Genomic DNA, 19,025 nt, shown 5'->3' on the forward strand with positions numbered 1-19,025 from the left:
TTTTATTTTAATTCGTATTGGAGGTCACTTGCATTTAAGAATTGTTTTATCTCACTTCATTTTATTTTATCTGAAATTGTTTTATTCGTATCGAAGGTTTTAGGAGTTGATATATTTAATTTAACTTAAAGTTTTTTCTTTATTACCTCATTAAAAATTACTATAGAAAATGTATCCAAATATTATATTTTTTTAAATGTGTATTCTTATTGAAGGTCACATTTAACAGTCAGTTATTTTGACTTAAACCTTTTTTTTTTTTTTTACCCCATTAAAAAAAAAATATTGAAAAATTGCATGCAAATTTTCCATTTTGACATTTTATTATTCTTTTTGAAGTCTTTGAGAATTGTTTAATTTATTTATTTAAAGTAACTCAATTTATTGTTTTTTTACCACATAAAAAAATGTTTAAGAAAGTTTATCAAATCATTCTATTTTTTTTTATGTGTTTTATTATTGAAGGTCGTTAATTTGTATATATGTATAAATACTGTAGACAATGTATCAAAAAGTTCACTTTTTTTCTTACCCCGCATTACAATTGTTATCTATAAAAACGGTATCAAAATATTAAAATTTTGAAAATGTTATTTGATTTTTGTTGATGTTGTTATTGAAGGTCACATTTGAGAGTCGTTTAATTTTTCACCCCATTAAATATATATTCAGTACAGGCCAAAATTTTGGACATACCTTCTCATTCAATGCGTTTTGTTTATTTTCATGACTACTTACATTTTAGATTGTCACTGAAGGCATTAAAACTATGAATGAACACATGTGGAGTTATGTACTTAACAAAAAAAGGTGAAATATCTGAAAACATGTTTTATATTCTAGTTTATTCAAAATAACCACTCTTTGCTTTGATTACTGTTTTGCACACTCTTGGCATTCTCTCAATGAGCTTCAAGAGGTAGTCACTTGAAATGGTTTTCATTTCACAAGTGTTATAGTTTTGATGCTTTCAGTGACAATCTACAAAGTAAATAGTCATGAAAATAAAGAAAACGCATTGAAATGAGAAGGTGTGCCCAAACTTTTGGTCGGTAATATATATATATATATAGCACTAATAAAACATATATACTGTATATATGATATAAATATACAGTATATGTATATGTATATATAGTATTAAAAAACATATGTACAGTATATATATATATATATATATATATATATATATATATATATATATATATATATATATATATATATATATATATATATATATATATATATATATATATATATATATACAAATTACATATTTTTTTTAAAATTTAAGTTTTGATAAACTTTCTTCAGCCATTTCTTAATGTGGTAAAAAACAATCAAATGAATTCAATAAAATAAATAAATTTGACTTAAACATATTTTTTTCAAACCACAAAAATACTCTAGAAAATGTATCAAAAGTGTCACTTATTAAAAATGTTGTATTCTTTTTGAAGGTCGCATTTAAGAGTGCTTTGGTTTAACCTGGTGATGTCCGACTTATTTTAGGAGTATAAGGTCAACAGTAAATACATCTGTACTGTTGTTGACCTTTGGCAGCATTCCACTCCTGCTTAAAAGCTCTGTGATTTCCACCTCATAACAATAGCCTGTCCTGTCCCGTCCTCCTCCTCCTTCCAAGCCCTGTTTAGGGGCGTAAAGTTGACCGATATCAGGAGGAACAATGGTCAAGGATAAGGCAGGCATCCAGCAGCCGGGCAGCGCAGGGACCTCATCATAATTACTGTTAATAATTACAGTCGGTAATAACGACAGTAGATTATGAATGGTTAAAAATGAGGCGGCGGCTGCAGATGCCTTCCAAATACTGGAGGAAGAAGGTAGAAGTTTGGATTAGGAGTCAATCAGGTATGTGGGAGAAAATAACGGGATTTCACACAAACAGGTAGAGGAAGTGAATATTTCCTGTGTGAGTCTTTCTAGCAACTCTCTATCTGCTATCGCTCGCTCTTTATCAAGCCTGACAGATGATTATGTACTCCTGCTTTCTCTCTCCCTCTGTGCCCGAGTCTGGATTTGGGGATCTGGACCTTATTGTTGTTTGTGGCGTTCAAAGGTGATCTCCCATTTCTTCATGTGCTTAAATGGGTCTCAGAGCCTCATAGAGGAGAAGAAGAAGGAGCAGGAGGTCCTCCAAGGCACCAGAAGCAGCCATGGTGAAGCAAGCAGGGCTCAAGGAGTACCTGGTCGCTCGCTCTCTGTACTCGGAGGAGACCTTTGCAGAGGAGCATGAGAAGGTCTACAGGCACCACAAGACCGGCTTGGATCACCTCAAGCAGTACTTCACGTAAGGTTGCATTGCAGTACTTCCACAGACCAGGTGCTGATAATGTTCATCTACTTCCTTCAGACATACTGAATATGAATATGAATAATAATCTGTTCTAGGGTCTAATTGTAGCCATCGTTAAACTTAATTTTTTCCACTTTAAAATAGTCTTTAAAAAAAAAAAATTCTGTTTGAGGACCTTAGGGCAGTCGAGAAAGTTGATGTTTTTAAGAGCCTGGGATTAAAGCGGAAGTGCACTTTTTTGGGAATTTTGCCTATTGCTCACAATCATCATGAAATACATAACCACGGATGTATTTTTTTTAATGCATTTTAACTCGTAAAAAAAAGTCTGCTTACAACGCAGCCAAGGGGAGGTACTCTATTCCAGTGGTCCCCAACTACCGGGCCACGGCCCGGTACTGGTCCGTGGATCGATTGGTACCGGGCCCCACAAGAAATAAAATAAATAAATATTTATTTATTTATTTATTTATTTATTTATTTATTTATTTATTTTTTATTAAATCAACATAAAAAACACAATATACACTCACAATTAGTGCACCAACCCAAAAAACCTCCCTCCCCATTTACACTCATTCACACTCATTCGCACAAAAGGGTTGTTTCTTTCTGTTATTAATATTTCTGGTTCCTACATTATATATCAATATAGATCAATACAGTCTGCAGGGATACAGTTCGTAAGCACACATGATTGTATTTTTTTATGACAAAAAAAAAATAAATAAATAATCACCCTCCCGGTCCGTGGGACAAATTTTCAAGCGTTGACCGGACTGCAGTTACAAAAAGGTTGGGGACCACTGCTCTATTCCACCCATAAAATTGAATAAATGAACTTTCAAAAAGCGGCATTTACATTTCGTGACTTGAACATTAACCAAGTATTGGTGATATTGTTATTATAAACACTAACGCAGACAAACTATTCACGAGCTGGTGTGCCAATGTTGACATGATCGACTGATCAAGGGATCTCTCTCTCTCGCACCCCCCTCGTGGCCTCGGACGCTGCTAATAAAGAGACAGGTGATTAGATAACCCGTTCCAGCTGGGAAATCCACTCACCTGTCAGCTGCTTCATAGCCGGCTCCTGCACACGCCCTGCCCGCAGGAGACGTGCGGGCCACGCCCCCTCCACAGTGATGTTTCATACATACTCAGTGGCCTAGTGCAGTGGTTCTCAAATGGGGGTACGCATACCCCTGGGGGTACTTGAAGGTATGCCAAAGGGTACGTGAGATTTTTTTAAATGTCTGTCAAAAAGAACTGTGAAAAGAAATGCAACAATGCAATATTTAGTGTTGACAGCTAGATTTTTTGTGGACATGTTCCATACATATTGATGTTAAAGATTTATTTTTTGTGAATAAATGTTTAGAAATGAGTTCATGAATCCAGATGGATCTCTATTACAATCCCCAAAGAGGGCACTTTAAATGATGATTACTTCTATGTGTAGAAATCTTTATTTATAATTGAATCACTTGTTTATTTTTCAACAAGTTTTTAGTTATTTTTATATCTTTTTTTCCAAAAAGTTCAAGAAAGACCACAACAAATGAGCAATATTTTGCACTGTTATACAATTTAATAAATCAGAAACTGATGACATAGTGCTGTATTTTACTTCTTTATCTCTTTTTTTCAACCAAAAATGCTTTGCTCTGATTAGGGGGTACTTGAATTAAAAAGATGTTCACAGGGGGTACATCACTGAAAAAAGGTTGAGAACCACTGGCCTAGTGGTTAGAGCAGTGGTTCTCAAACTTTTTTTTTCATCCCCCACTTTGGACAAGGGGGAGTTTTCAAGCCCCACCTGCCCCCATCGCCCCAACAGAATGCTAATGCCAAGCTTAACATTTTCAAATTTATCGAACATCAAGTAACATCAAGTTTTATACATTCAAACTCAATAACATAAAATAAAATCAAGTTCAATAATAAATAAAATAACTGTGCAGCTGTGGTATAACTTGCATCAAGTTCAATATCAAATAAAATAACTTGCATCAATTCAATAATAAATAAAACAAAAGTGTTATAACTTGCATCAAGTTCAATAATAAATCAAAAAAAGTGTTATAACTTGCATCAAGTTCAATAATAAATCAAAAAAAGTGTTATAACTTGCATCAAGTTCAATAATAAATCAAATAAAAGTGTTATAACTTGCATCAAGTTCAATAATAAATCAAATAACTTGCATCAAGTACAATAATAAATAAAACAAAAGTGTTATAACTTGCATCAAGTTCAATAATAAATCAAACAAAAGTGTTATAACTTGCATCAAGTTCAATAATAAATCAAAAAAAGTGTTATAACTTGCATCAAGTTCAATAATAAATCAAATAAAAGTGTTATAACTTGCATCAAGTTCAATAATAAATAAAACAAAAGTGTTATAACTTGCATCAAGTTCAATAATAAATCAAAAAAAGTGTTATAACTTGCATCAAGTTCAATAATAAATCAAATAAAAGTGTTATAACTTGCATCAAGTTCAATAATAAATCAAATAACTTGCATCAAGTTCAATAATAAATGAAAATAAAAGTGCCACTTTGCAATCTTTGCCAAAAAAAGGAGGGCAGGGCAAGTGAACATGAGTTTTACAGTACTCCAGCATTAGTGGCTGCAATGAGCCTGTTTTGCACTGCACAGCTTTTCAAATCGGGGTTGCAGGCTTGACACTGCCACTGTTAGAACCTCATTGAGTTAGGGGCTGAGCTGCCTTGACGCGAGTGTTTCCCGGTGAATCACAAATTGTGTCCAATGCGCATTTGGCGCAACCCTCTTTATTAGAGCCTGCAGCCCGTTTCTTGACTTTGCCATGCGCGCCATCAGAGCAAAAGCCCACACAGTTTTCCCATTTAAGGTCGTGTTCTTTGAGGAAACTGTCCATTATCTTGAACAGCTCATCAGCATTGGCTCTATTTTTTATGTATTTGCAAAACAGCAAATCCTCGCACAGTGGCTCGCCATTCACAAAGCTTCCGCTTAGCCCCGCCCCCATTAGTTACTGTTGCTGTCTGTCAAACTTTCGCTCCTACCTAGAAATGTAAAGCATACAGGAAAAATAAGTAATTTACATTTATCTATATAGCGGATTTCACAGACAGAATCACAAAGTGATTTCCAGTGTGTATAGAAAATGAAAGCATAGTAAAAAAAAAATCAAAGAATATAATAATAAAAAAATTTAAAAAATCAAAGTGAAATTTCCTCCCGTTCCTCGCGCCCCACCTGTCATGTCTCTATTCCCCACCAGTGGGGCGCGCCCCACACTTTGAGAAACGCTGGGTTAGAGTGTCCGCCCTGAGATCGGTAGGTTGTGAGTTCAAACCCCGGCCGAGTCATACCAAAGACTATAAAAATGGGACCCATTACCTCCCTGCTTGGCAATCCGCATCAAGGGTTGGAATTGGGGGTTAAATCACCAAAAATGATTCCCGGACGCGGAACCGCTGCTGCCCACTGCTCCCCTCACCTCCCAGAGGGTGAACAAGGGGATGGGTCGAATGCAGAGGACAAATTTCACCACACCTAGTGTGTGTGTGACAATCATTATTGGTACATTAACTTAACTTTATTATGTTTGATGGCTCTTATTGTGTCTGCAGTGACTAATAATCAGTGAAAGACTTGGGGGAAAAAAGCTAACTTTGTGGTGCGTTTTTACGCTTAAAATGATCAAAATGCTTAAATATTAAATGTTATTATAAATGTGTCTGGGCAGCACAGTGGCAGAGGGGTTAGTGCGTCTGCCTCACAATACGAAGGTCCTGAGTAGTCGTGAGTTCAATCCCGGCCTCGGGATCTTTCTGTGTGAAGTTTGCATGTTCTCCCCGTGACTGCGTGGGTTCCCTCCGGGTACTCCGGCTTCCTCCCACCTCCAAAGACATGCACCTGGGGATAGGTTGATTGGCAACACTAAATTGGCCCTAGTGTGTGAATGTGAGTGTGAATGTTGTCTGTCTATCTGTATTGGCCCTGCGATGAGGTGGCGACTTGTCCAGGGTGTACCCCGCCTTCCGCCCGATTGTAGCTGAGATAGGCTCCAGCGCCCCCCGCGACCCCGAAGGGAATAAGTGATAGAAAATGGATGGATGGATAAATGTGTCTGTTCCAACATTACATATGTAATCATGTATATAAAACCTTAATGGAGGTGTTTGGATGTTTTTTTAAGGGCTTTATAGGCAGAATAGAGCAACTCTAATAGGCTTCATTGTAAGCAGAAATTTGATCGCATTTATTTAATATTAAGCTTTAAATAATAAATAAATCGTATAATATAATAATTGTGAACGGTAAGCAAAATTCCCATTTTAGACCCACCTTTTTGATTTGGCTTTTACCTAATATATATTAGTTTTATTGAAGTTTTATTGAAGTGATTCATACTTTATGCCATTGCCCAGGTCATGCTATATTTAGTTTAGTGTGCATTTATGTTCTTTTGCTCCCTTTGTTGCCATGGACACCAATTTTGTGCACCTGCCTCTGGTTAGTGGTCAGGACGCTCACCTGCTCCTGATCACTAATCAGAGTTGTATATACTTTCCTCGCACTTCACTCAGTCTGGCAGTCTTGTTCGCCCTTGGCAACTGTTATGTTTGTTCTGAGCCTTACTAGCAAGTCAAGTTTTATACTGCAATTTACGTTGTTGAAGAAGGATTATATACTTAAATATGTTTCCTACCTGCATGCTGCTCCCTGCCGTTCCTAGGCTGGATTTTATTGAGTTATATTTAATGCTAGATATAGTTATATTTATTTGTTATCTATTTACTGTGTGTGTGTGTGTGTGTGTGTGTGTGTGTGTGTGTGTGTGTGTGTGTGTGTGTGTGTGTGTGTGTATGTGTGTGTGTGTGTGTGTGTGTGTGTGTGTGTGTGTGTGTGTGTGTGTGTGTGTGTGTGTGTGTGTGTGTGTGTGTGTGTGCGTGTATACAGTATATGTATATATATTTAATAGTTGTTTTTTTTAACCTTCACAATATGTTTTACTTGTATTTGGTCCTTCATTCTTATTCATGTTACTTATTATTTTACATATTTAATTATTATTTAATATTATGTATTAACTGTCATATAACTGTCAAAATATATATTTTTAAAAAAGTAATTAAACAATAAAAAATGACGAGAATAAAAATTATCGTTGAATGTGCAAAAATTGTTTAATTTTGGAAAGCATTTCTCAATAGAAAATAGAAATAATCCATTACATGGTCAAACTGTTAATTGTACAGGCAAGGTTATAAATTTTGCGTTTTAACACGTTTAGGTATCAATTTTAGCTATCATTAATTCATTATTTACCGTCTTCAAACTGTAAGAAAAATATATTGTTTTAATAAATTAAATACATTATCAAATAATATTTTTATAACTAAACAAGCACAAATTGGTTTATTTTGAAGTAGTTTCCTTCAAATAATTTAAAATGGAAGTAATCTGTCCCAGGGTCAAGCTGTTGATTGTGGAGACAAGGTCGCATTTTAATGTGGTTAGCTATCATTTTTAGCTGTCATTACTGGGATTAGAACTGTCAAAAATATATGATTATACAAAATGTATACAAATATACAAGTGTAATATATTTGCTAGCATAGTACGGATATGGACTAATAAAAGTAATGGAATCGATTTGAGAATGGTGTGGCTCGGATACTAGAGCGGCCGTGCCAGCAACTTCAAGGTTCCTGGTTCGACTCCAGCTACCGCCGTTCCGAGTGTCTAGAAAAGCACCATACAAATCTAATCCATTATAACTATTATCAACAATGATGATAATAATAATGATTATAATAATAACAGGAGCCAGCCAGAGCTACTTTTAGACCCAAGTTATTTGCTTTAGTAGACCCGTATTTAGTATAAAATTGTCACTTCAATGCATACACTATAAAATATATTATTGTTTCAGGTGTGACGCCAGACGTGCCAAAAATGCGGTTCTGTCCCTCCTGCCAATCATCGGCTGGATGAAAATCTATCGCATCAAAGAGTGGCTTCTTAGCGATATCGTGTCGGGCATCAGCACTGGACTCGTCGCCGTCCTGCAAGGTTGTTGTTTTTCATTTGTCATTTGTGCCAAATGATGCAAAACAAGCAAATTCATAATCACAAACAATGTAAGTATTTGTGTACAAAAGTGGTTTTAAAACTTTTTTCACTGAGTACCACCTCAGAAAAAACTTGGTTCTCCAAGTGCCACCATAATTACCAACGTTAAAATACAGTAGCGTAGTAGGCCTAAGTATTCATTAAAAACAAGACAGATAGGTTTTATTTAACATTTAATATTGTTGGCCACTGTAACATTACACACAGTTTGAACAGTAACACTGTGTTTGAATATAGGAAAATAAAACACTGTACTTTAGTGAAGTTATTCTTTGGCGTACCACTATATCAGCGTTTCTCAAAGTGTGGAGCGCGCCCCACTGGTGGGGAATAGAGACATGACAGGTGGGGCGCGAGGAACGGGAGGAAATTTCACTTTGATTTTTTTTATTTTTTTATTATTATATTCTTTGATTTTTTTTTTTACTATGCTTTCATTTTCTATACACACTGGAAATCACTTTGTGATTCTGTCTGTGAAATCCGCTATATAGATAAATGTAAATTACTTATTTTTCCTGTATGCTTTACATTTCTAGGTAGGAGCGAAAGTTTGACAGACAGCAACAGTAACTAATGGGGGCGGGGCTAAGCGGAAGCTTTGTGAATGGCGAGCCACTGTGCGAGGATTTGCTGTTTTGCAAATACATAAAAAATAGAGCCACTGCTGATGAGCTGTTCAAGATAATGGACAGTTTCCTCAAAGAACACGATCTTAAATGGGAAAACTGTGTGGGCTTTTGCTCTGATGGCGCGCATGGCAAAGTCAAGAAACGGGCTGCAGGCTCTAATAAAGAGGGTTGCGCCAAATGCGCATTGGACACAATGTGTCATTCACCGGGAAACACTCGTGTCAAGGCAGCTCAGCCCCGAATTCAATGAGGTTCTAACAGTGGCAGTGTCAAGCTTGCAACCCCGATTTGAAAAGCTGTGCAGTGCAAAACAGGCTCATTGCAGCCACTAATGCTGGAGTACTGTAAAACTCATGTTCACTTGCCCTGTCCTCCTTTTTTTGGCAAAGATTGCAAAGTGGCACTTTTATTTTCATTTATTATTGAACTTGATGCAAGTTATTTGATTTATTATTGAACTTGATGCAAGTTATAACACTTTTATTTGATTTATTATTGAACTTGATGCAAGTTATAACACTTTTTTTGATTTATTATTGAACTTGATGCAAGTTATAACACTTTTGTTTTATTTATTATTGAACTTGATGCAAGTTATAACACTTTTATTTGATTTATTATTGAACTTGATGCAAGTTATAACACTTTTGTTTTATTTATTATTGAACTTGATGCAAGTTATAACACTTGTATTTGATTTATTATTGAACTTGATGCAAGTTATAACACTTTTTTGATTTATTATTGAACTTGATGCAAGTTATAACACTTTTGTTTTATTTATTATTGAACTTGATGCAAGTTATAACACTTTTGTTTTATTTATTATTGAACTTGATGCAAGTTATTTGATTTATTATTGAACTTGATGCAAGTTATAACACTTTTATTTGATTTATTATTGAACTTGATGCAAGTTATAACACTTTTTTTGATTTATTATTGAACTTGATGCAAGTTATATCACTTTTTTTGATTTATTATTGAACTTGATGCAAGTTATAACACTTTTGTTTTATTTATTATTGAATTGATGCAAGTTATATTATTTGATATTGAACTTGATGCAAGTTATACCACAGCTGCACAGTTATTTCATTTATTATTGAACTTGATTTTATTTTATGTTATTGAGTTTGAATGTATAAAACTTGATGTTACTTGATGTTCGATAAATTTGAAAATGTTAAGCTTGGCATTAGCGTTCTGTTGGGGCGATGGGGGCAGGTGGGGCTTGAAAACTCCCCCTTGTCCAAAGTGGGGGATGACAAAAAAAGTTTGAGAACCACTGCACTAGATGGAGTCTGCATACCACTAGTGAGAATCCCTGGAATAGAATCCCTGGAATATACTATGGTATTCAGGGTGTCCGCTATATCAATTCCTTGCCTCTGATTGGCCAGTCCGTAATGTTTCGCCCTAACTTTAGCCAATTGTGACTCATCATATCAACGCCAACCAATCATCATGGAGTTTCTCGTATGTTCTCATTTATCCAGGTCATTGTATTTTCTCCGTTTTGTTTTTTTTTTTGGCTTGGATTCGCTGTCCATTTTCTCTCTTTGTAGCTTGTAGCTACATGGCTACCTCGCTACATGGGTCTAAGAATAGCTAAGTTACAGGAATCGCAACTCGTTCAAAAAGTAGCGAAGCTACTGCCGAGCTACTGGAAAATGTAGCTAAGCTATGTAGCTACTGCCCACCTTTTGTTGAAAAATATTGCAGTGTAAAACGGCACGTTTGTCAATATAAACAAGTATAAAATAATCATAGTTGCATATTATCTACACATACAAAGTCTTCAAGGCAGAAGCTTATCAGAAAGTGTCCAATAACAATTGTGTCTACATTTTCAATTTACTGCTTCATGAGCTTAATTTAATGAATTGTTGTCAACGCTAGGGGATGCCAGAAAAATACCACTCCACTTCCACTAAAACACAGCTTAAGCCCATTCCCAAAGGTTAATAGTAAATAGGTTAGTGTTTTTTATACCTTCACGGTTTGACTAATTTCACGTATTAACATTCTACACTACAAAATAATAAAAGTATGCACTGTGATTTGTGCTGATATCGTGTTGGATTAATATCGGTATGGGTGACGGTTCCGATATTGGTGTTGCATCGGGAGTGAATAAGTTGTATCAGGACACCTCTACTGTGTACTGTAAATTGTATTGTCGCTTGCAGAAAGATGAGAAATTCTTAAAAAAAACCATGTGATGTTTGTCATGTTTAGGGTTGGCGTATTGTCTCCTGGCGTCTCTTCCACCCTGGTATGGTCTCTTCTCTGCGTTCTTCCCTGTGGTCCTTTACTTTTTCCTGGGAACCTCTAGGCACATCTCAGTAGGTAAGACCAGACTGCTTGTCCAGAACTTCTTATAGCTGACCTCTTTTTGTGACACCTCAACGTGTGAAGGTCCATTCCCGGTGTTGTGTTTGATGATTGGCTCGGTGGTCACCAGGCTGGTACCAGACGAAGGGCCGCCCGCTAACATCACAGGTTTTGAAGGCCTGACCAAGGATGAGCAGAGGGTGTTGGTGGCCTCGTCCGTCACTTTCCTGGCTGGCATCATGCAGGTGAAGCACTCTCCACTCTAATACGTCCGCACTTGACTGGCAGAGAGCTGGTAGAGCGCCAAGCTTTTTTTTAAAGACGTGCAGTGAGTATGTACTGTAATTTTACTGTTAGGACATTATTTAAAAAATGATTAGTACATTCTCAGATTTCAAGAACATTATCCTTGAAGGAGATGAATTAAGAATCTAGAACCAGGATTATTATTATTTACATAATATGTTATTTGTAATATGATTTATATTATGATTTCAATTCTTAGGTTAGACAGTAAATATACTGTATTTTTTATTTCACTATTTTACATGTTTAAATTGTAATATAGTAGTCCAGTATAATAATAATAGTCACATTTTCTAAATCACTTTGTATTATATTATATTTATGATATACTAATATTTCTCACAATATGTTTTTGTGAATATTCCTTAGGTAGAAATGTCCCAAGAGTCAAGTGTATTTTCTATCAATATCCTTTTTTAAATCCTAGGTTTTACAGTATATTATTATCAGGATATTACTTATGTTTGTATTATATTGTATTTATATTATACTATTATTACTTGCTATATTTTTGGCAAATATTTTTTAGGTAGCAAAAAGAGTCAAACGGATTTTGTATTCAAATGTATTTTGATCAATATCCTTTTTCCAATCACAGGTTTAATGGTATATTGTCATCAGGATATTACTATTTTGTTTGTAATATTATTTATGTAATTATGATTGTAATTTCATAGTAATGTGTTGTTATTCCTTTATTTTGTCATTTCATAGTAATGTGTTGTTATTCCTTTATTTTGTCAGTTATTTCACAATGTTCTTTCTTTTTATATATATATATATATATATATATATATATATATATATATATATATATATATATATATATATATATATATATATATATATATATACTTTTTTTTCACGATGTCCCATTATCATAATATTTCAGTGCTGTAATATTATCAAGGACAATCCTATTTTATTTCTCTAATATAATTTTTCAAATTGTTTCACAATTGTCTATTTCTATATTGTAATCGAAATAGTTATAATCGTTAATCACAATTTGTAAACTACTTTGTTGTATTATATTATATCAATAGTATACTATTATTTCTTACAATCTTTTTTTATGAATATTCTTTAGGTAGCGAAAACGATGGTACTTGTATATTTTTTCAAGTATACTTTCATCAATGTCTTTTTCAAATCCCTGTTTTTTTGGTACATTACACTTAAGATATTACCGTACTATTTTATTTCCAGTTTTGTTCTAATATTATTTTATTATTAGAATTGTATTTGGATAGTAACCCCCCACGAGCCCGAAAGGGACAAGCGGTAGAAAATGGATGTGATTATAGGTCATTACAGTACAGGCCAAAAGTTTGGACACACCTTCTCATTCAATGTGTTTTCTTTATTTTCATGACTATTTACATTGTAGATTGTCACTGAAGGCATCAAAACTATGAATGAACACATGTGGAGTTATGTACTTAACCAAAAAAGGTGAAATAACTGAAAACATGTTTTATATTCTAGTTTCTTCGAAATAACCACCCTTTGCTCTGATTACTACTTTGCACACTCTTGGCCTTCTCTCGATGAGCTTAAAGCACACCTGTGAAGTGAAAACCATTTCAGGTGACTACCTCTTGAAGCTCATCGAGAGAATGCCAAGAGTGTGCGAAAAAGTAATCAGAGCAAAGGGTGGCTATTTTGAAGAAACTAGAATATAAAACATGTTTTCAGTTATTTCACCTTTTTTTGTTAAGTACATAACTCCACATGTGTTCATTCATAGTTTTGATGCCTTCAGTGACAATCTACAATGTAAATAGTCATGAAAATAAAGAAAACACATTGAATGAGAAGGTGTGTCCAAACTTTTGGCCTGTACTGTATATTTTTTATATCTCATAATGTTACTTTTATAATATTTTGAAGAATTATCCCATTTTATTTGTTTAGTATCTGCTACATTCCTTTGTGTCATTTTCAGTTACTCGCTGCAGTTTACAGCATCTTTGTGGGAATTATTCTGTATATTATTCATACATATACATATATATATATTAGAGATGTCCGCCGATAAATGCTTTAAAATGTAATATCGGAAATTATCGGTATCGTTTTTTTTTTTTATCGGTATCGTTTTTTTTGTTTTGTTTTTTTTGTGTTTTTTTTTTTATTAAATCAACATAAAAAACACAAGATACACTTACAATTAGTGCACCAACCCAAAAAAACTCCCTCCCCCATTTACACTCATTCACACAAAAGGGTTGTTTATTTCTGTTATTAATATTCTGGTTCCTACATTATATATCAATATATATCAGTACAGTCTGCAGGGATACAGTCCGTAAGCACACATGATTGTGCATGCTGCTGGTCCACTAATAGTACTAACCTTTAACAGTTAATTTTACTCATTTTCATTAATTACTAGTTTCTATGTAACTGTTTTTATATTGTTTTACTTTCTTTTGTATTCAAGAAAATGTTTTTAATTTATTTATCTTATTATTATTTTTTTTTAAAGGACCTTATCTTCACCATACCTGGTTGTCCAAATTAGGCATAACAATGTGTTAATTCCACGACTGTATATATCGGTATCGGTTGATATCGGTAATTAAAGAGTTGGACAATATCGGGATATCGGATATCGGCAAAAAGCCATTATCGGACATCCCTAATATATATCCATGTGGCTTATGTCTCTCATGCAGCTGGCGATGGGCGTCCTGCAGGTGGGCTTTGTGGTCATGTACCTGTCCGACACTCTGGTGTCAGGTTTCACCACCGCAGCAGCCATCCACATCCTGGTGTCCCAGCTGAAGTTTGTGCTGGGCCTGCAGGTCCCAGGAATCAGTGGACCACTCTCTATTATATATGTAAGACCAAAAAAGTATGATCAATTATTTAAATTCCACGTTCCTCTGTGATCGTTTTCCTCCTAACAGACTCTGGAGATCATCTTTGGTAAGATACAGTCCACCAATGTATGCGACGTGGTCATCTCCTTGGTCATCATGGTGGTTGTGTTCATCGTGAAGGAGCTCAATGACAGGTTCAAAGCCAAGCTGCCGGTTCCTATTCCCATCGAGGTCATCATGGTGAGGCGCGCCCTGCACGTAATCATTGTTAGTCATTAACACCACAACACTAACCATCATTGTTATTCATGTGATTTATGATGACATGCCTATCAGTTTAAGGAAACATGTACAGAAATATTTATTCATTTGCTCCACCGCATATTACCATTCATTTTATCTGCTTTAAGTTGTAAATAGATAGTATTTTTATGCTAACTTCAATAGAAAGTGGTTTGATGGCGCTATCTGCAGGGGAAATACTGTGTTGCAGATTTTTCAACCAAAAACAGTCAGAAGACCACTATTGACTATCACAGCGTTGCTCATTATTTGTCTACACACAATATTCATGTTAGAACGATACACAAGCCTGCAGATAGGTGGCAGCAGCGCTCAATCTATTCAACATACTACCTGTTCTACCCTAAAATTACAAATTAAATTGAATAACAAACTTAACTCGTGTGGGTGTGTGCGTGTGTGTGTGTTTGTATTTCTATCCCAGTGGGACCAAAAACCTGACATTTTACTCGCACAGTAGGGTCCAAAGCATTGGAATGAATAGAAATTGGCTTCCTGTTAGGCCCTATGCGTTTTTTTCATTTTTCAGAAATGGTCACCTGGAGGTCAATTTTCATGATTTCTGTGTGTAGTGGGTATGACAAGTGGTCAAACATAGGTACTGCAGTGTGTGCATTGGTTCACATTGGGAAATTCATGTGTGTTTGTGTGTGCGTGTGTGTTACGTTAGGCTGTTTGTGTGTGTCATACGGCAACTTTTAATAAGTTAAAACTGAATTTAAAAAGTGTTTATTAACTGTGAGAGTGTCAAAAATAGATTTATTTTTTTTTGGTTTTTATGGGTGTTTTCCTTAGTCTCGGTTTACCCAGAAGTGGCCAGTGCTGCACATTTTGGTATCGATCCGATACAAGTAAAAATAGGGCGAGTATTACAGATGATAATACTTTTTATAGGATTTTTAGTTTTTCCTTCAACTTGTAGATTATTATTATCCGAATACAAGATGGGAATAAGATTTTAGGTTAAAAAACAACAACTATTTGTATCAATACGCTTACTTTTATAGCAGTTTAAAAATAAATAACAAAATGGGATATTTTTAAAGAATTAACATAGAAGAGAATGTTGATTTTTTTTCACAAACCTGGGTTGCGTGTGGCGCGACCACAGGATGCAGAGACGGCAGGCAATGTACAGGTTAGCTCGGGAAGGTCGTTTAAGTACCAGGCGGAAGAAAATATTACAGGTCGTGCGACCGGTAAAGTGAGAAATGAACAATAAACTAGCGTTGAGAGGCCAGTGACACATGTAAAAAAAAACCTCCTGATTGATAATCAGGGACAGGTGAGCTTCCTAATTTCCAACCAGGAACAGGTGAGGAGAATAGCACTTAGAAGCAGGGGTAAAGTCACTGCCGAGCAAACCAAAACAGAACAAAAACAAACAAAAACCACCAAGCAAAGGAAAAACAAATGTTGGTGTCTACTTGTCTGGCTAACACTAAATAGTCTTGTTTCAACACTTTTCTTCTGCAAATGTGTCGCCCCCAGACGGTCATAGCATGTGGAGTCTCTTATGCGTTTGACTTCAGGACAAAGTATGGCATCGATGTTGTTGGACACATTCCAAAGGGGTAAGTTGGGTGCCATTTCAGCCAATATGTTTAAATGAAATAAAATCCATCCATCCATCCATTTTCTACCGCTTGTCCCTTTTGGGGTCGCGGGAGGTGCTGGAGCCTATCTCAGCTGCATTCGGGCGGAAGGCGGGGTACACCCTGGACAAATCGCCACCTCATCGCAGGGCCAACACGGATAGACAGACAACATTCACACTCACATTCACACACTAGGGACCATTTAGTGTTGCCAATCAACCTATCCCCAGGTGCATGTCTTTGGAGGTGGGAGCAAGCCGGAGTACCCGGAGGGAACCCACGCAGTCACGGGGAGAACATGCAAACTCCACACAGAAAGATCCCGAGCCCGGGATTGAACTCAGGGCTACTCAGGACTTTCGTATTGTGAGGCACATGCACTAACCCCTGTGACACCGTGCTGCACATGAAATAGAATGTAATTAATTAAAGTTAAAGTACCAATGATTGTCACACGGGGAGCAGTGGGCAGCAGCGGTGCCGCGCCCGGGAATCATTTTTGGTGATTTAACCCCCAATTCCAAAGCTTTATGCTGAGTGCCAAGCAGGGAGGTAATGGGTCCCATTTTTATAGTCTTTGGTATGACTCGGCCGGGGGGTTTGAACTCACAACCTACCGATCTCAGGGGGGATGAAATCAAATTACATTTTGTTTTATTTAATATCAGATAGGCTCCAGCACCCCTCGCAACCCCAAAAGGGACAAGCGGTAGAAAAATGGATGGATGGATAATGTTATTTTACTTTATTTTATTTATTTTTTTATTTAAAAAATATATATACATATACACTACCGTTCAAAAGTTTGGGGTCACCCAAACAATTTTGTGGAATAGCCTTCATTTCTAAGAACAAGAATAGACTATTGAGTTTCAGATGAAAGTTCTCTTTTTCTGGCCATTTTGAGCGTTTAATTGACCCCACAAATGTGATGCTCCAGAAACTCAATCTGCTCAAAGGAAGGTCAGTTTTGTAGCTTCTGTAACGAGCTAAACTGTTTTCAGATGTGCGAACATGATTGCACAAGGGTTTTCTAATCATCAATTAGCCTTCTGAGCCAATGAGCAAACACATTGTACCATTAGAACACTGGAGTGATAGTTGCTGGAAATGGGCCTCTATACACCTATGTAGATATTGCACCAAAAACCAGACATTTGCTGCTAGAATAGTCATTTACCACATTAGCAATGTATAGAGTGTATTTCTTTAAAGTTAAGACTAGTTTAAAGTGATCTTCATTGAAAAGTACAGTGCTTTTCCTTCAAAAATAAGGACATTTCAATGTGACCCCAAACTTTTGAACGGTAGTGTATATTTTATTTTATTTTATTTTATTTTGTTTGACATTAAACTAATCAATCTTGAAAATTTGAAGTGACAACAAAAGGTGTTTTCCAATCGGATCTAAGCTGTCAACAAAGTGTTCATTGAAGGATATTTCTAGTTCTGCTATCCTAAATGTTCAAATCTCACACCCTGCTCTTAGGACACATTAACTCGGCTGCGCCATCGGCTCACTTGACAACCATATCAGCACTTACACTTGTGGACTGTAAAACACGTGATGAAGACAATTTACAAGCCAGCAATAATGTCACTTCACTTGCCAGTCTGTGAATGAATACACTGACGTCCCATCAGCCAATGATGATATTGTTTTGATGGTGAGAGAGCGTGCAAGTTCCTTCTTATGTACGGGTCATGTGGTATGTTCTGGCCATGATGCTGTATAAAAAGTAGCCATCTACTGTATATTAATGATAATAATGATTTATATAGCGCTTTTTTAGAGACACCCAAAGCGGTTTACAGTGAGAACCCATTATTAATACACTCCACATTCACACATTGATGGTGGTAAGCTACCTTTGTAGCCACAGTTGCCCTGGGGTAGACTGAATTTGCGCCAGTGTGAGCTAATCTGGGATCAAGGTGGGTGAAGTGGCCTCCCCAAAGACGCAACGGCAGTGACTAGGATGGCGGGAACTAGAATCAAACCAGTCAACCCTCAAGTTGCTGGACAGCTCAGCTATTCCACCACATAATGCTGACTTTTTCTGTTACTGTGCTGATTCTCAGGTACGAGCCTCCAATAGCTCCCAACGTGCACATCTTCCAGGAGACCGCGATGGAAGCGTTCCCAATGGCCATCGTTGGTTTTGCTGTGGCCTTCTCCGTGGCAAAGGTCTACTCCGTGAAACACGACTACACCATAGACGGAAACCAGGTGCGTTTTCAGTACCCACAATGCATCGTTTGTCATCCACAAAAAGTTTGAGATTATGTGAATAATGTGGTTTCTTTTGGCCCCCCTAGGAGCTGATCGCTTTTGGAGTAAGTAACATTTTCGGAGCGTCCTTCAAGTCTTTCGCAGCAAGTACAGCTCTTTCCAGGAGTGCTGTGCAGGAGAGCACAGGAGGAAAAACACAGGTATTTTTACATAAAATCCTCTAAAGGCTTAGTTGGCCACATGCGTGGACAGCACCTTTTAGCTCTTATTTCCAAAATTGTGTACACTACTGAATTGGGGTCTTATGGCCGCTTATGTGGACACTTACACTGC

At 36.2% G+C, this 19,025-nt stretch overlaps 1 protein-coding gene across 5 annotated transcripts in view; it reads left to right on the forward strand.

Annotated features, from left to right (window-relative positions):
- Nucleotides 1–1,715: 1,715 nt before the first annotated feature.
- Nucleotides 1,716–19,025, forward strand: part of LOC133662044 (chloride anion exchanger-like) — a 48,695-nt gene continuing 31,385 nt past the window's right edge. For 2 of the 5 annotated variants that reach the window (XM_062065696.1, XM_062065697.1), the window contains exons 1-9: nt 1,998–2,311; nt 8,256–8,395; nt 11,329–11,439; nt 11,509–11,669; nt 14,412–14,576; nt 14,646–14,798; nt 16,353–16,435; nt 18,542–18,689; nt 18,779–18,892. In XM_062065696.1, coding sequence (XP_061921680.1) covers nt 2,178–2,311; nt 8,256–8,395; nt 11,329–11,439; nt 11,509–11,669; nt 14,412–14,576; nt 14,646–14,798; nt 16,353–16,435; nt 18,542–18,689; nt 18,779–18,892 — 1,209 coding nt within the window. In that variant the 5' untranslated portion in view covers nt 1,998–2,177. Of the gene's footprint in view, nt 1,873–1,997; nt 2,312–3,490; nt 3,554–8,255; nt 8,396–11,328; nt 11,440–11,508; nt 11,670–14,411; nt 14,577–14,645; nt 14,799–16,352; nt 16,436–18,541; nt 18,690–18,778; nt 18,893–19,025 lie in introns of those variants that run through there. The other 3 variants (XM_062065695.1, XM_062065698.1, XM_062065699.1) reach the window with 3 other exon arrangements.

This window comes from Entelurus aequoreus, linkage group LG12 (assembly GCF_033978785.1).
Source record: "Entelurus aequoreus isolate RoL-2023_Sb linkage group LG12, RoL_Eaeq_v1.1, whole genome shotgun sequence".
NCBI lineage: Eukaryota > Metazoa > Chordata > Actinopteri > Syngnathiformes > Syngnathidae > Entelurus > Entelurus aequoreus.